At 45.5% G+C, this 16,307-nt stretch overlaps 4 protein-coding genes across 6 annotated transcripts; 2 read left to right on the forward strand and 2 right to left on the reverse strand.

The window, feature by feature from the left end:
* The first annotated feature begins 123 nt into the window (after nt 1–123).
* LOC117584520 (defense protein l(2)34Fc) lies at nt 124–2,351 on the forward strand. 2 transcript variants are annotated; one of them, XM_034273465.1, is made up of 2 exons: nt 124–209; nt 1,734–2,351. In XM_034273465.1, exon 2 carries the CDS (start codon nt 1,739–1,741, stop codon nt 2,216–2,218), a length of 480 nt encoding a protein of 159 aa, XP_034129356.1. In that variant the 5' UTR covers nt 124–209; nt 1,734–1,738; the 3' UTR covers nt 2,219–2,351. The 2 variants fall into 2 exon arrangements, with proteins under 2 accessions (XP_034129356.1, XP_034129357.1); XM_034273466.1 differs by having other exon boundaries at nt 153–213.
* Nucleotides 2,352–2,743: 392 nt separating this feature from the next.
* On the forward strand, nt 2,744–4,255 carry LOC117584060 (transcription termination factor, mitochondrial). Its single transcript, XM_034272801.1, has 3 exons — nt 2,744–3,279; nt 3,341–3,921; nt 3,987–4,255. The coding sequence occupies exons 1-3, from the start codon at nt 2,829–2,831 to the stop codon at nt 4,209–4,211; spliced, it is 1,257 nt and encodes a 418-aa protein (XP_034128692.1). The 5' UTR covers nt 2,744–2,828; the 3' UTR covers nt 4,212–4,255.
* On the reverse strand, nt 4,246–16,218 carry LOC117584057 (non-lysosomal glucosylceramidase). 2 transcript variants are annotated; one of them, XM_034272799.1, is made up of 7 exons: nt 15,641–16,218; nt 8,262–8,531; nt 6,636–7,153; nt 6,316–6,571; nt 5,880–6,253; nt 5,581–5,814; nt 4,246–5,523 (listed from the first exon to the last, which is right to left on the reverse strand). In XM_034272799.1, the coding sequence occupies exons 1-7, from the start codon at nt 15,919–15,921 to the stop codon at nt 4,664–4,666; spliced, it is 2,793 nt and encodes a 930-aa protein (XP_034128690.1). In that variant the 5' UTR covers nt 15,922–16,218; the 3' UTR covers nt 4,246–4,663. The 2 variants fall into 2 exon arrangements, with proteins under 2 accessions (XP_034128690.1, XP_034128689.1); XM_034272798.1 differs by having other exon boundaries at nt 6,636–7,219.
* On the reverse strand, nt 9,927–11,547 carry LOC117584058 (E3 ubiquitin-protein ligase Kcmf1). Its single transcript, XM_034272800.1, has one exon. The coding sequence runs from the start codon at nt 11,460–11,462 to the stop codon at nt 10,116–10,118; it is 1,347 nt and encodes a 448-aa protein (XP_034128691.1). The 5' UTR covers nt 11,463–11,547; the 3' UTR covers nt 9,927–10,115.
* Nucleotides 16,219–16,307: the final 89 nt, after the last annotated feature.

Here is a 16,307-nt window from a genome sequence, read left to right on the forward strand (position 1 = left end):
ATTAGAGCTTTTCCATCAACTGAATTTTATTTCGTTTGAGCTTTTTACTCGCTCAGCCCGAAGCTGCATTTCGGACCACTGACTGAGCTTTCTGTGCAAAGCTCGTGTTGTAGATCAAAATTTCGTATAAATATGAAGCTGTTGTAGAATTTTCAGCTTATTTCAAGTTTTTCTTTTCAATCGTTTGTGCTAGTCTTTGTCCAAGAGTGGTAGGTAATACGAGTACCAAAGTGGATTAAACAATAGTACTTTTGATGATCCTAAGCGATCAGTGGAGGTCTGGAAAGTTCTGTGTTGCTGCTTCTTAGGGGAACAAAATTACAAATTCTTTTTGGCAGTAGATATTCCTGTGATAGATAGCATCCTTTCCATGTCATTTAGTGCCCAGTTGAGCTATAAATTTAACATCGAGACCTTCTAGTTAGTATTTAGCATAATGATTATTTTTTTTCCTTAATTACTGTATTTACATTTAACGTTTGGTCTGCCGTTCAAAAATTAGCCTCCATACCTTTAAATTCTATGGGAAGCTTCAAGCTTCAGCAACTCCGTGCCAGGCATTTGATAATCATAATACAAATATATTACAGAGCTCACAGAAATACGCAAAACCACAAACAATTTAATTCCCAATGAGATTTTATCTAATAAAATCTGGCAACCGGTTGGACAAAGGCCCATAAATACACCGATAGAGAAACAAGAAAAACAGAAAACAAAGTAACTCACGACTTGGCGCAGACGTAGACGTAGTAGACACCAACTAGTCCAATGCTGAACTTTAGCATATTGCAAGACGACAAATCGGAGCTTGTCTTCGCCTTCTGGCTGGGGTCTTAAGGCGTTGACAAGGTCTCTTCGAACTGGAGTCCAAGAGCTGTGACAAGAGCTTTGGCAAAGCTACATCTGATCGAGTCCAAATCTCACTTCCACCTTGAACCTGAAGTTTGTCTGAGGAAGTACTTTGCAGAGTTCTCTTTGCTGTTCACGATTCTCCAATTGTCAAACACCTATACTCGCTGGTTATCAGTGTGGTGTAGTGACACTTCAGAAAGAATTATAAAGTCTCGTTTTTAAGCAAGTTTTTAAAGTTTTCGTGTTTGGGCGAAAAACCAGTTTATTGATTTTGACAAATGTGTTTTAATCAGCATGCAAGTTGGCCAAGTTTATAATTGTTTGATTAGGCACACAGTATGTACAGATCAGAGATTTGTCCGTCGTTTTTTTGCGAACGAAAGATTTATGGGAAAAGCGTGCTTGAACTGTCAAATGATTTTGGTCGTTTACCCAAGCCCAAGCACGCAAAATGCCAAACGTATTTATGAGTTCTTCTTCAGAGTTCATTCTCAGGCTGTTACATAAATGTTCCAACCCACTCTCAGATCTTAGATTAGGAGCTGCAACTGTCAGCAGTCAAGGCTACTACATATGTATGACATGAGTCGTTGTAAACTGAACAAGCTGCTAATCGGAGCTGGTTTCCGATGCATTTATAATTGCATAAATATATGTACACATGTAGATATATGTAAAAACAAAGTAAACATGAAACAGAGTCAAGCTGGCCAAGGCCTCACGGCATAAAGTCTCACTTCAGTGCAGATGTTAATTAATTAATGAACGAAAAGCAACTAAATGCAGCTAAGTGCATTGAGAACGGATAAGCAGTAGCATTTAAATAACAAAAAATGTCAGTTCTTAACAAAATTTCCTCCTCCTTTCTTCCTGTACAGCGACAATGTTCCGATTCCTTGCGATCACTGCCTGCCTGGCCATCAGTGTCCACGCTTATTCGCAGGGTGGTCCCAAGGCCGCCTGTCGGGACCTGACGCCACAGCATGGGGCCAAGCTGCAGACGGAGAAGCCTCCATACAGTATCTCCGGCCCAGCGCACGTCCGAAGCGACCAGAAGCTGACACTTACCCTCGGCGGTGAGGAGTTCCTCGGCTTCATGATCCAGGCTCGCGACGGTCAGAACCGGATAGTGGGAGAATTCAAGGTGGTCGATGCCGTGCATTCCCAGACACTGGACTGCGCCGGCAAGCAGGACACACTGACTCACCTGAATGCCGCAAAGGGCAGCCCACTGACCGGCATCAAATTTGATTGGATCCCACCAGCGGGTTACAAGGGCAACGTCAAGTTCATGGCTACTGTCGTCCAAACGGGTTCGGTCTACTGGGTGGGACGCGTCACCAAAGACGTTGACGTGGAGTAAATGAAGCTGTTCTCAGTATTTGTGATAGATTTTTCATGTTTATTTTTCATAATTCTATAATAGGGTTGACCGTTAATGCTCCAAGCAACTTTGGAACCAAGTATTTTTTGGAATAAAGTCAAAAGTTAATGAATTTCTTTGAAGAAAATTGTCTATACTTAATGGAGGCATTGCCAGATACGTTTTAATTCGAATTAAAACAAAAACAGTTGAAATACTGAAATTAAATTTACGAAAAGTGGTATTTCATACAAGTCAGCTTTCGAATGTCTTGAAAGTCAGCTGTTTGCGTCATAAATATTCAACAAGCTGGCAGCACTGTGCTATTGTGAAAATATTTCATATTATTATGTATATATCTATAAAATATATATTATCACAACCCTATTTAAAGAATCCTCTCTCAACATTTGGGGTTTCATTGGGATTCCCCTACATTCCATTCTTAATTACGTTCTAAACAGTTTCTTTAGCCAGCTTTCGATTGTCTCGTAAGTCAGCTGTTCGCGTCAACAAGTTGGCAGCGCTACTATCATCACCGGTCTGAAGGAAACTCAAATTTGTTTTGTAATTTTGTATCTTGAACATTTTCCAGTTTCAACTATTTGGAATGTTGCGAAATTTGCTGCGAAGCTTCGAGATTGCTCTCAGGCTTCACACACCCACTGCCATAGCTCCTGTTCTGGCTACAGCAGCAACAGTTGGCTGCTCCAGGCGCACGTTGTTCACACAGTACGAGTTCGAAAGCAAGGCAAGGCCAAATAAGTCCCTGCTAACGGCGACAGCGGCCACCACAGCGAGTCCCGGTAGCGAGGCGGACAATGACTACGTACCGTATTGCCCGGAGCAGGAAACAGGGACCAAGGCCAGCGTTCTCATTGACATACTGAGGGAACGCTTTCGGCTCACCGATGCCGAGCTGCAGCGGATTATGGGCGATGAATCGGTGCACCGCTGCTACCGCAGTCGTTCCGTGATCATGACGCTGGACCTGCTGGAACTGGAGGGCGTTAGCAAACGCAGCTTTGTGGAGTATCCCTGGCTGCTGTCGCTGGAAAACAGTGAGTAAATCTCCTTCTGCTCTGCGATTTGCGTTTGTTTACAGTGGTGTGCTTCCCACAGAGCGCCTGCAGCTGAAACTGCAGCTAATAAAGTCAATGAACATTCGGGACATCAATCACTTTGTGCCCTTCCTGCGACTCACTGTGCCACGCCTCCGAAAGCTGGTTGGCGCCCTCAACACAGAGATGAAGACAATACCGCAGCAGAATCGCGTTTACTACATCAGCGAGACTCTGCAGGTGAGCCCGGAGATAGTGACCAAATACCTCTGCAAGCGGCTTTTCATACTGGAGATGCCCTTCGAGATGTTTGAGAAGAACCTGCAGCACATGATCGACTACAATGTGTCGCCCATCAACATACTAAAGGACCTGTGGGCCTTTCGGTACACCCCGCGGTCCGTGCAGTTGCGCCTGGAGAGGGCAAAGCGGGCGAAAAAGGACAAGATAATGCCGTGGATGGTTCGTTGTCCCGAGCCCATACTGCAACGCTCCCTCAAGCTGTCTGTGGATGAGCTCCAAGTGCTTGGTCCGCACTCCTCCGTGGTGGAATACTTGAGCCATCGCTTGGGCTTTAGCGTGAGTGAAACCAAAGTGATTATGGACAGACACCCGCAGGTACACACTGTGCGTGTGACAAAGGTAAGTGCAGCACATTCAAACACACACACACCGATAATGCAACTGTTTGGGTTTCTATTTTACAGATCAAGGAGGTGCTGGACTACTTGCTGGATGAAGCGAAATTCACGCGATTTGAAATTGCGCAAGTTCCACGTATTTTGTGCCACAGCCTGAAGACATCCCAGGCACGTGTGGAGGAGCTCAAGAGCCATGGATGTCGCCCATCCTCCCTGGTCATTCTTTGTCGCAGCAGAAGAGAGTATGAAAAGTTCCTACAGAGTTGGAAGAGCCAAGTGAGATCAGTTTAAGATCAGTAATAAAAGATTGCCGTGATAAGTTGAATACATTGAAATACTTGCTTAAGACGTTTATAATTAATTGAAACAAACATACATACATATAATTGATTTAAATAGTTTGCTTAGCTAACATTTAAATACGGTTTTGTGCTCCATTTGAATACCATTTCGTAGTTGTACTTCAACAGAGGTTAGCAGATTGAATTGTTTGTGTGTGGATTTATAGCTAGAGAAGACATGGAGTAAGCAGCTAGACATATGTGTAAAGCTATTGTTTATGAGCTGGAATAGTATCCTCTTGCCATTGCCAGCCCTACTTCTTTGTGTTTCTGTAAGCTCGTTACGTTTCCCCACCTCGAAAAAAGTTTAAACTAAAAGCTAAGAACCTCTTTGTGCTCGCTTAGAAATATCTTTGGTTGTGTAGCACGTGATTACACTGGGAATAAGAGTTTACTCTCGACTTAGTCGCGCAGCGCTCGACGCCGCTCTAGGGCCACCTGCATGGACCAAATGCTCAATGGCCGCATGTAGCCAATGGAGCGATAACGCTTCTCGCCGTACAGGGCCTCGGGAGTCTCGTAGTTCATGCCAATACGCTCCGAGAGGGTCTTGTACATGCCGCCGGCGGTCTGGAATGCCTCCTCGAACATGCCCTCCTGTATCATGGTGGCTGCCAGGGCATAGACCACGCCGGGCCACACCTCCTCCGCTTGAATATGGCTGTTGTCCACATGGCCCGGCATGGAGGGGTCTGCCACATTAGCTATGAAGCCATTGGCTGCCCCGATGCTGCCCTCGTGGAAGCCCATCACATTGTTGTCGTAAATACTCTTCAGAGCAGTGCGCACATTCTCCTTTGGATAGATTTCATAGTCAAAGCCGCACGACTTCAGATACCAATGGCCGCACAGCTGATCCGCCATTATGGTGTCCCGATGGCTGGGCGAGAGATCGAAGCGGTAGTAGCTGCCATTCCAGAGCTTTTCCTCCATAGATCGCTTGCCCTTCTCCAGTATGTCCTGATAGCGGAGGCAATCGTTCGGCTGATCCAGAATGCTGGCCATGGCCGACATTGCCTGCAGAGCGGCCAGCCACAGGCCCGAGCAGTACGCGCTGGGTCCATCCATTACCCAAGAGTCGTAGGTTTGGTCTGGCATTTTTGTGTTCTCAATCAGTCCATCGTTGTCCTTGTCATACTCAATGGTGCGCTCCATAATGGCCTTGCAGGCCCCATACATGGCTTTAAGATAGCCAAAAGCATCCATGAGATACACCTTGCCATTGGTCTCGTTGATATACATCGAAGCGGATTTGCGGTTTTCTGTAGGGAAATGTTTTAGAGAGTCTTAGCTGTCAGTCCATAAAGTATTGGACTTACGCTGCTTCTCGTCCGACGAGTTCTTGCGCTTGTTGTCCTGCGTGTACATTTCGTAGAGGCTTTCCTTGTCGATGAACTCAATGGAGCTAAATTTGCTGGCATTGTCCGCTTGGGCCTGGGCCAGTTCATTGAGTACATAATAGTCCCTGTAAACCTGCAGCACAAACTTGGTATTGAGATCCTTCCAATCGTTGACATCGTGAATGTTGTAGCAGTTGATCAAGGTAAAGGGTTCTGCAAGAAACACCAAAGTTGCCGCATTAATTTCCCTTTCCCTTCGAGTGGCTTGTGGGACTTGCCTTCATCGGGATCACCCAGATCGTGTGGCACACAGTTCTTGACCTTGCGTGGCATCACTTTGCCGTCGTAAAGCATCTTTCTGGTGTCACTTAGCTCTGCGGCAATGGCATCCTTGAAGTCATACTGCAGGCTCACCTGAAGATTCGGCCAGAGATGGGCCAGAGCTGGCGAGGCATAAAAGTGGACATCATACGTGTTGTACATGCGATACTCGTGCCCCTCCAGATAGCCAAAGCGACCATAGGCTAGCCTGGGATCATCGTAGGCCAGCTCCTTGCCCAGCGACGAGTCGCACTTCAGCCAGATGGTTCCTCCGTCCGAGATAAAGTAAAGCTGATTGAATATGGCGCACTTGTACCAGTCGGGTAGAGTCCTGCAAGGACATCAAAATACCAGTTAAAATACACTCTAAATGGCAGCTAAGTGAGGACCTACTCATCGTTGAGTATGGGCCGCTGCCAGGCATCAATGAGTCGCTCCCAGCTGGGATACTGCTTCAGGGCATGCTCGCATATCTTTGGCCCCGACTCGCCGCTGTCATCAAAGTATTTGGTGTAGTAGCGCGAGTGTGTCTGCATTTTCCTGGGGAACTGTATCCTGGGCATGTCCCAGGCCAGCACAAACTCCAGCTCATGCGAGGCCTTAGGCTTGAGTGCGAGCTGAGCGCAGACAGCGACGCCAATGTCTTTGGCTAAAAGAAAAGACAGAAGCAGAATAACAAATGGAACTTGGGTGGGCTGATGGTAATGACTCACTTTTCAGAGTTTCCCCGGTGGGCTGCTCACTGAGCTGGCCGTGTTCCTTCAGCTGTGCCCACAACTGCTCGCCGCTGCCAGCCGGATCGAACTGTGGACAGCGCGTAATGCTGATCTCGGGCAGAACGCGACACGCGAGGTTGTAGCTGCACGGCATGTCGGCGATCTTCTGGCGTATGGCGACGCCCTTGGCATTGCCTGCACTAATCAGCTGCGACTCGGCACCGCCCTCGGCATCCTGCTTCTTGTTGCCCGTGCCGTTCTTAAAGGTGAACGTGATGGAGACAATGCGCTCCTGATCGCACACATTCTCCACGCTCCACACAAAGACGGCACACGGCAGGCTGGAGTCCCGATACTCGTGCGGTATGACCGGCGAGACCTGGCGACACACCAATCGCACTCCATAGTGCGAGAGATCGTACTCGGTCCAGGAGCGCGGGTACAGCCCCGTGTAGCTGCAGCGTGAGTCCTCGATGTTGGAGTGCCAGGCACTCAGCGGCTGCTTTTGGCGACTGCTGCAATTGGGCAGTTGACATTTAGTTTTCTCCCCATCGGCTTCAGGATCGCTGCCGGACTTGGTGCTAAATATGTGCGCATGTGGCAAAGCGTAAAGCAAAACCAAATCGGAACCAAAGTGCAAAGCGCAATAAAGCCAAAAAGCATCGCCAAATAAATACCCCACATAGGATACCATTATCGATATCCCAGAGATGATGTTGTTGGTGTTGTCGTTTGGTTGCGTGTTTTATAATTCGTATTTGGTATATGTTGTGCATCCAGAATGAGAGAAAAAATATATTTGATATCCAAATTATGGTTAGAATTCGTTTCAAGATTTTCTTAGAGCAGAGCCAACGCCGCTTGGAGGGTTAGCTGGGGTTAGTGTTTCAAATGTTACAGTGCTCTCTATAGAGTAGATCGTTAGCTCGCACTTCACGATGAGTTTTAGGGGAAGACAACTGTGGTTTTTGGGTGTGTTATAAAGTAGTACCGGAAAGACAGAGCAGTTTTTCGATGAGAAGTATGTAACTATAATGGAATAACATTTTTGTAATGTTTTTATGTACATAAAGAGTGATTTGTTCGTTGGGTTTCGGATAGTAGAGCCCATGTTTTATGCGTATACCGAAGAGGATTTTTATTTGCTTTGAATTTATAGTTTGGGACATGGTAAAAGGTTTTACAAACAAATTTAAATGAATACACAACAGATTCTGCTGAAACGTTTCGTTTTTAATTTGAATTTAATATTATTTTTTAATTGAAATGTGTCTCATTAAAGTTGTTATGCTTATAAAATGATTTGGGCACTTTACGTAAATATGTATGCAGGGAGACCAGCATCAAGAAATGCAAACGAATAAGAATATTTATGTAAAGCCTGCAACCCTCGCTCAATGAGGAATGAAAGAAAATTCAAAGCATGCAAGCAACACGAATCAGGCATCACAAATAAAAAAGTTTACAGAAAATCACAATAGGCATTTACATAAATACATAAACAGAAAAAGTGGAAAAAAGTATCTACAATTTTAAGGCGTTTGGCTGGATATTATGTAGATATTATATAGACCAGATGCAGCGACAGAGAAATACAGCTAAAAATGAAAAGCTATTTATTACCTGCACTTGGAGAGCAGACTCTGAAAGATGGTGCAGCCCTTTTGATCCTTGATGGTCACAATAAACTGATTGGCCTGCACCACATTATACTCGTAGATGCCGGGACGCATCTGGAAGCGACAGAACTCGCCCGCATAGCCACGACCAATGGTGCCACCGCCTATGCCGCCGATGGGCACGCCATAAATCTGCTTTCCGTTCTCCATGTAATAGTAGTCCATGTACACTCGACGACCTTCACGCGACACTTTCCAGTAGTAGGCCGCATATCTGTTTTGGGTGGATGAGAGTAGGAGAACTGGGTGAAAAAATCATATTTCAACTGCTAAAGTTGTCTCCCATTTTGTATTTCATTTCCATTTCCTATGCCCCAGCGCCAGCCCAATGATTGCCTGCCCCTGACCCCGATGATGTCATAATTATGTGAGTTTTTCCGTTGGAAAAGTCGAATGTTAGGGCTTAGCGATTCTTTCTCCCCATCCAAGGGGGCGCTGTGGCTCTGTGAAGGTCAGCAAACGTCTCAGTGGTTGACAAAGTCAAGTTCAAGGCACCAGTGACCGAGCTGGGTGACATGCATATACATATTTACGGTCTATGCAAAGCGATAATTAACCAATACTTATATTCAATATATGTCAAACTCTGGAGTGAAGTGGTACTCTCGCTTCAGGGGAGGACTCACGTCTAGTAGCCTCGTTTTGGACACCTACTTTGGCATTACTAAGATTTCTTATGGTTTATGTTAACTAGAAATAAAACGTTGCCAAACGAAAGGGGTTGAAAATTTAATAGATACAACAATTTAGAGGTCTACATGAGCTCACGAGCTCAGTTAATACTCGTTGGCACAACATGTGAAGGAAGAGGCACCAATTGAATAAGTGAAAATGAGAGATTCACATCGAATTCGAGCTCATGCCTGAGATTTTCAATGGTGCTTCAATTCTGCGCGAATTTCTCTATATTTTTAAACAGCTTTAGGCAACCCAACCCACAGCATTTTTTATGGTTTTGGCCTGGTTCATCGCGGGTTTGGCAGTAGTTCTGTGTGTCATGCGAAACGCACCTTTGGCACACGCTTTCAAAGGCCCCAGACAGCAACCCAAGACACACCTTTTTTGTCCACCGTTCAGAATGTTAATGGGAGGAGTAACCAAATGCTTCTGTCTAATTTTACTTTATTTTTGTTGTGTGTTAAAATGGCAATCAATATTATAAACAGAGACCGACTACCGTGCAGACACTTTAAAATAATATTTCATATTTTCCTTTGATTGCGAAATGGGGGGAAAGGGACGTCTGCCTGCCATGTTCACGTTTCGTTGCCCGAGGCAGTCCGCAACTCAAAGAGGATGCTCGGCTTTCAGTAAACTCAGCAAAAACCCAACTGGGTAAGCGACGCAAAGGTGCACTTAAATGTCATTTATCCAATTATACGATTATTCAATTAAAAACATATTTCTTTGCACACATCCCCACGCAGACAGACAGTTTTCTGTATGCTGCCCTGTTATTCCATTTAAAATAATTAAGCAAAATGTGAAAATGCAAACAAAATGGAAATGTATGAAGAAGGCAGATGGAACCACAATCTGAGTGGGAGGATGCCCAATGGCCTGGTGGAAACTCTATGGAGTGAACCAAGAACCCTTAACATAAATCTGATTACATTGTCTCAACCACAAACACAACATTTATTTAATCCTAAAGGCTCTTTATCACATTACAAATTTACTGGCCTCGGCTTGAAGCATCGGAGGGAGTTCTTTGGGGTTCACGCGAAAAACAAAACTTGAAATTTGACAAACTTAAAAATACGATTATTGTATGATGGGAGATCGGAGCTAAGATCGCTCATTGGGAAGATAAATTCGTATCGCCGGCTCCGGCGTGATCGCTAATCGGAAGAGCTTGCAATTGCGTTGCTTGAGTGGGCGACTCCTCCTCATGCAGTGCAGAGGCAAATAGCTGAGACACAAACTCTGCCCGATGGGCAAGGAACGCGCTCTGCTTGTGGGACTCCGGCGGTTCGTGCGAAAGAAAGCGATTGCAGAGGTAACGGGTGTCCCGCTTCTGTTTTGGTGGCGGCTTCACCATGAAGGCTATAAGGTGCTGGATCAGGGTTTCGCTCAAGTTTAGGGTGATGACATCACGGTCTTCGGAGAGCAGTGTGTTCGCCGCCAGGTCACGTGGCGCCTGATCGAGCGAGGCGTGCGAGGGAATCATCGGTGGTGCGGCGATGAAAGCTGGCCATCTCATCATCTCGGGGGGCATGCCTGAACCAGAACCAGAACCAGGTAATTCATTTATCGTAGGGGGAGGATCAACGAGAAAAAAGTTTCGAGCTGATGGTCGGCCAAAGCGCTGGTCGCTGATTGGCCTTTGGGGAAATGATTCGTGCCTGGTCCGAGTAGATCTGCTGTTGGGGAGCGATGTGGTCTCATAGTAGCGCATCATGTCGCTCATCATGCGATGTTGTCCTGAGAACGACGAGGCGGGCGGAGGCGACTGATGGAACCCATTCGACGGGGACGCCCCATCGATTGTGCGCACACTGAAGCGCAGTCCTGCCCTGGGACCGCTTCGTCGTCTGCCGGACGCTCCTGCACGAGTGGTCACATCCGGAAGTTCCGCTGACCCAGCTGCGGGACGACGTAGCAGGACGCGTCGATCACTGGTCACAGCGCCAAAGATGTTCTCCCTTCGGTAGCTGCCATCGGGATTGAGCGGCTCTAGTCGGAGGTCCAGGGTGCCCTCAGTGTGATTCATTTGCTCATTGCGCGAGTTAGCCGCCGCCGCCATGGAGGCCAGCTGCTCGTTCTCGAGGAACATGCGTGAGGCCTGCTGCTGCTCGAATAAGGTGATCATGGTGGAGACCAGCAGGGGACTGGCGTTCGCGTGCATTCCCGAGATGTGCTCCAGGAACGTGGCCTCGTTAAAGCCCCACAACTTGCAGTAGGGGCACCTGTAGCTCTGCGGTGGATCGCTGCTGATGTACTCCCCCCCGAAGTAGAGCTCCACATCGGTCGGGGTGTACACACACTTCACCGGATGGTCGAACAGATGGCTCTCTGTGGTGAAGTCCAGGTCATAGCAGTCCGCACAGATGTCAAAGTTCGGGCAGCACAAGCAGCGGTAGCAACGACCTGAGAATCCCATCTTTCTGCATCCACGGCATACGACATTTTCGTGGCGACTCATCGGTCTAACTTATCCTTTGGGGGCTTTTCCTTTCTTCAAAGAAATACTGAGAATTGCTGAGACTGACTGATTTCAGACGGGCTCGCCACAGCACGTGACTCTCTACTGAGATATTTATGTACATAAATTTAAAGGCTAACTTTATGGCAAGTACATGTTTTGATTAATTTGTTTCCCATTTTAAAATATATTCACAAAGTGCTTAGTGCCTCTGTGGGCACTTTTTCCCCGGTTCTCACGCAGTGCAATATTAGCATTAAAATAATTAAAAAAGAGGAATGCAAAAATTCTCTCTTTGTGTCTCGATTACTCCGTTTCGTTCTAAGCATCGCCCCATCTTCCCTTGTAATTTTTCGTTAATTATTCTTTACTCAACATAAATTAAAGACGCCCAATAATCGTCAGTAAACTAAAAGCTTAACATTCCTTATCGCCTTTGAAAGTTACACATTTTCTGGTAGTGTCTAATCATCCAAACTTGCGCAGGACAGTCTTGCTTCAGTCCTGTCCTAGCTCAAGGCTCCTGCCCTGACACGAAAAGTAGTTTTTAATTGAGTTACAACCCGGGCAGCCCCAGCCTGTCCCGAATCTAGCAACATTTCGCTGCGTTGTACTCGGCTATTTTTTGTGCTGTTGGAAGAAACTTTTCTGTTTTCTGTTCCACACAATTTGTGAAATTGCCGGAGAGGAGAACTTTTGCTGGGGTCAGCGTGGGTCAAGTGACGTCAAGGTGCAAATGGGGCAGGACGGGGAGAGGGACACAAATTGCTGGTGGCAAGTAACAAATGAAGTTGGTCGGACCACTATTACGGGTTGCATGGCTTGCCGTCTCAAATTAATACACAACTTTTTTGTCGTCTGTGGAATTGGATAAGTTTTTGTGGCTTGGTTTCTAATTTGTTGAAGGAACTTGGACCAAGTACGAGTATTGTCAAGAAGCAAAGGTGGTGAATAAGGCTAAGTTTGCCCATAGCTAATGCAGCAGATTACAGAAGTTGGTTCCATGATGTGTACAAATTCCGAGCGAGGTCATTGCATATTTTCCCAGACAGGAGGAGCATTTTTATGCTGTCTCTCGAAACAGAACCCATCAGACTTGGCCACAGTAAATGTATTTTCATGCCTCCCCTGGCGGCCGCACTGCAAAAGTCTATAATTATCAAATATCCAGCCTAAAGTCGCAGACTCCATGCGACCAACAAAAAAATAACAAGTCAAAAATAAACAAAATGCGACAAGTTGAGAGCTAAAGCCAGAAGGGACACCGACTCCGACTCCGACTCGTCTTTAATACTCTCAAAACTAAAATGTTTTCCTCGAGGGAACTCCCTTTCATCCCAACATGTAGAAGATTCTCCTCTTCCATCACAGAAATGCTCAGTCAAAGCCTGAACATGGAAAAACAATGAGGAAAAGTGCTCAGTCTGCATGGGCATGTGAGGAGAGGGAATAAACATAAGGCAAAGGAAATGTTTTATTTTCCATTTGCAGATGCACATGGCAAAGGGAAACCATCTCCGTCGTAGCTTTCTGTTCCCATTCCCATTCACAGACCCATTTCTTTCCACAGACACTGACAAAACGGAGAATGCTCTCAAGACCCGCTCCTTGCTTATCGGTTAGCTTAAGGAGAAGCTCAAGGAGGGGACTCGTTGGGAGCTGTGCCAAAAGCGTTTGATGTGTGACAGACATGCTGGTTGGGTTCGGTCTGGAGAGGTCGGGAGTGTGGGTAGCAGTTGGGTTTATGCTCTTCCGGGCTGGCGCCAGGTACTCTGCTCTGCTTTCACAGAATTTGGTTTCGGGAAAAAGATTCTGCAGTTGCTGACAAGGATTTGAATTGAGCGAAAAGTAGTTGGCAATCAGGAAAAGGAAATTGCAGGAACTGGGTCAATAAAGTTACATTGAACTCGTGCAAGAGCTCGGGGCATTCAAATGAAAAGTCCACAAATATTCTTCAATATTTTACTTGTGAATTGTGGGTCCTAGGAGAATATGGATGCTATTTTTCTTGGTTTAATTTAAGAGCTCAGATAGTGTTTATATCGGCTGCAATTAAAGCGGAATGAGCACGAATATTATTATAAATATTATTTATTATTTTAATTTTAATAAATCTGAATGTATTACAGCCTTATCAAACTAATACGAGAATTCTATGCGGCTGCTAAACCGCTCAGTCAACCTTGCTTTGGCTTCTCTAATCGCTCTCTGTGTTATATGTGTGTTCGAGTATGTTTAATCGTGGAAAAAGAATAAATTATAGAAGTATAAGTGTAAGTGTAAGTTGTAGATGTAAGTTGTTCCCTTGAATTACAATACAATTATTAGACAGGTCAGTGTTGTTGTTTTTTTAACTTCAACGAAGAGTAATGATCTCATTGAGGCGGTCATGGGTTTACAGCCGGCTAAATGTTATCTAAAAAGGTATCCAATCATTAGATTAGAAGACCCACAAATTACTATCTACACAGATTACTGTCCACACCTTTTGATAAGGCCATAATGTCAGACTTGGCCCTCTTATCAGCGTGTATGAAGTTCGCGGTAGCCAGATGTTTTACGACTCACTCCCTACAGTGGGGAACAAGTGTGTTATGCCACTCATATTTCTGCCTCTCTGCGTGGGTAAAACATTGCGCAACGTCATGGAAATCGAAAGTAAATGCTCAGAAATGTCCAAAGATACGTAAAGGGTTCGTGGCGAGTCGGAGTCGTTGCTGAATGATGATTTTGTAAACAGTAAGAAGAAACTTTTGTCGACTGGAACTCTTTGGTTAAGAAATTAGAGACGAGTAACGACTCTTTTGCGGAACATTTAGCGACGAAATGTTTAAATAAAATAATGTTTATTTTCAAATCAAAGAATAGTTGTGCACTGGAAGTGATATGGCATTGAACTTGAGTCGATTTATTGGTTTGACTTCCATATCCATATTGTTTTTAAGGGTATTGCAAGGTCCATCAATCAGCAGCCCCTCAGGCACCTATCAATATTAACCGATAAGCCATCTGTTGGCATATTTGGAGATTATAAAATACCTATGCATGAGCACAGACAGAAGCACAATCAACTCGAGTTCCCCGAATGTTTCACACGAATGAATACAATGCTTAGTCACAGGGCAAATCGGTTGTGTAAATGCTACCTTTGTGTGTGTTCTTTTAAAACTGAAATAACTACAAAAACTCTATGAATCACATGTACTACCCTAAACGATGACCCATATTTATTGAAAGAAGAGTTCATGGCACTCTGTTCTGTGTGGAATAGTTTGTTAGGTCAGTTCTGTGCTGTGATTACCCAAATATGTTGGATATGCTAAAGAAACTTCTGTCAACCCCCTCTCACACTCTCTACCATAAATATACATACGAAAAAGCAGCTCAAAAAGTTAACTGCTCTGGGTGTGCGGGTTCCTTTATTGTTTGTTCGTAGCTGCGAAAATGTGGCCAGTACACGCAAACAGGACGCCCAACTTGGCGCCAATGCGGGCAGACAGAAGGAGGGGAGTTTTGGAGGTTAACATTGGTAACATTGTGGCGCCAAAGTACTTTTTACCCACACACACAGAGTGGAGTATGGCATACAGTACAACAGTTTGGTAATGGTCGGAGTATTAGCTATTCATACAACAATTATTTGACATTCAAATATGAAATATATGTGGAGTACACGCAAAAGAGTCTTAACAGAATAAACAAGATGAATCCATTTGAATTAAGAGATTGTCCACTTTGTAGCTTTTTCCCAGAATGTTCCCCCACGATTCCATCAATATGGAATTCCCTTTTCATTATCTATAGATACATAAGCTCCATTTCCCTTGCGTGCTGTTGTCCCCTTAGCCTGTCCGGCTGCCGTTTTTAATGTCATTAAGCTGGCAACGAGACCACAATGGAATCCAATTTACGAGGCGAGCCTACTGTGTGTTTGTGTGTGTGTTGGCCAGGTCCTGGCGCTATATTTGGCACGCACAGGCTCGCGGGTGAGCGAACTGCCCTGCTCGGTGTCACTCCTGTTGTGGTATTCTTGGGACCAGTTATTGATTTCGCATTAATATGCCTCCAATAATTATGTATGGACGTGTCTCTCCTCCTCATCAACCACCCACCCACCAGCCGCAGCAGCAGCCTCACAATCGGAATCAGATAACAGTGTACACATACATATATCGCACCTGCACACAAGTGGCACCATGGGCAGCGTCTGCCGGATGGATGCGCGGACATTCTGGATCCTACGCTCCGGCCACACATGACCGAACTTCAGCTTGAGGCCGTAGCGCGGCACGGCCGTGATCTCGTTGGGCTCGTCGGCACGCGCCTTCTCCTCCTCCGCTTCCTGCTTAAGATTCTCCTCGAAAACAGCGCTGGCAGAATCGGCGGCTCCACGTCCACCAGCATTCCCATTGCTAAGCGCTGGGGGCGCTGCTTCTGCTGTTTCGCCGGTTGTTGCCATTGCTTTCTGACTCAGGTTAGTTCCTTAGAAGCTTTAATAAACTGCAATGCACTGCATATTATGTGAAAATTGAATTAGTTAGACAACACTCGCGCAATGTAAACACACTCAGAGGGGCAAAGTAGATTCTGTTTTAATTTTTTTTATGCCTCGCCCTCCCTCGATGCACTTTCGTATTGTTTAATTTGTTTATTTACAAAAACACAGCGAAATGGGAGACGCGTGTGCTTCGCTCTCTGCCCGGTGCCGTTCTAGGTAGTCAATGCGATTAAAATTAAAATTTGGTGGCGGACTAGAGAAATGAACGGCCGGGCCGGCTGTTCGACAGAAAAAGTTCGATTGACAAAGCTACCGATGTATCGATACATCGAAAGCGCTGTAGAAAT

This window comes from Drosophila guanche, unplaced genomic scaffold (genome assembly GCF_900245975.1).
Source record: "Drosophila guanche unplaced genomic scaffold, DGUA_6, whole genome shotgun sequence".
Taxonomy (NCBI): domain Eukaryota; kingdom Metazoa; phylum Arthropoda; class Insecta; order Diptera; family Drosophilidae; genus Drosophila; species Drosophila guanche.

Coding starts and splice junctions, on each gene's coding strand:
- LOC117584520 (XM_034273465.1), top strand. CDS start 1,739: ATGTTCCGATTCCTTGCGATCACTGCCTGCCTGGCCATCAGTGTCCAC.
- LOC117584057 (XM_034272798.1), bottom strand. CDS start 15,921: ATGGCAACAACCGGCGAAACAGCAGAAGCAGCGCCCCCAGCGCTTAGC. Junction 6,254..6,315: donor CGGCCCATACTCAACGATGA/GTAGGTCCTCAC, acceptor ATGTCCTTGCAG/GACTCTACCCGACTGGTACA. Junction 5,815..5,879: donor TCTGGGTGATCCCGATGAAG/GCAAGTCCCACA, acceptor TGTTTCTTGCAG/AACCCTTTACCTTGATCAAC.
- LOC117584058 (XM_034272800.1), bottom strand. CDS start 11,462: ATGAGTCGCCACGAAAATGTCGTATGCCGTGGATGCAGAAAGATGGGA.
- LOC117584060 (XM_034272801.1), top strand. CDS start 2,829: ATGTTGCGAAATTTGCTGCGAAGCTTCGAGATTGCTCTCAGGCTTCAC. Junction 3,280..3,340: donor GCTGCTGTCGCTGGAAAACA/GTGAGTAAATCT, acceptor TGCTTCCCACAG/AGCGCCTGCAGCTGAAACTG. Junction 3,922..3,986: donor ACACTGTGCGTGTGACAAAG/GTAAGTGCAGCA, acceptor TCTATTTTACAG/ATCAAGGAGGTGCTGGACTA.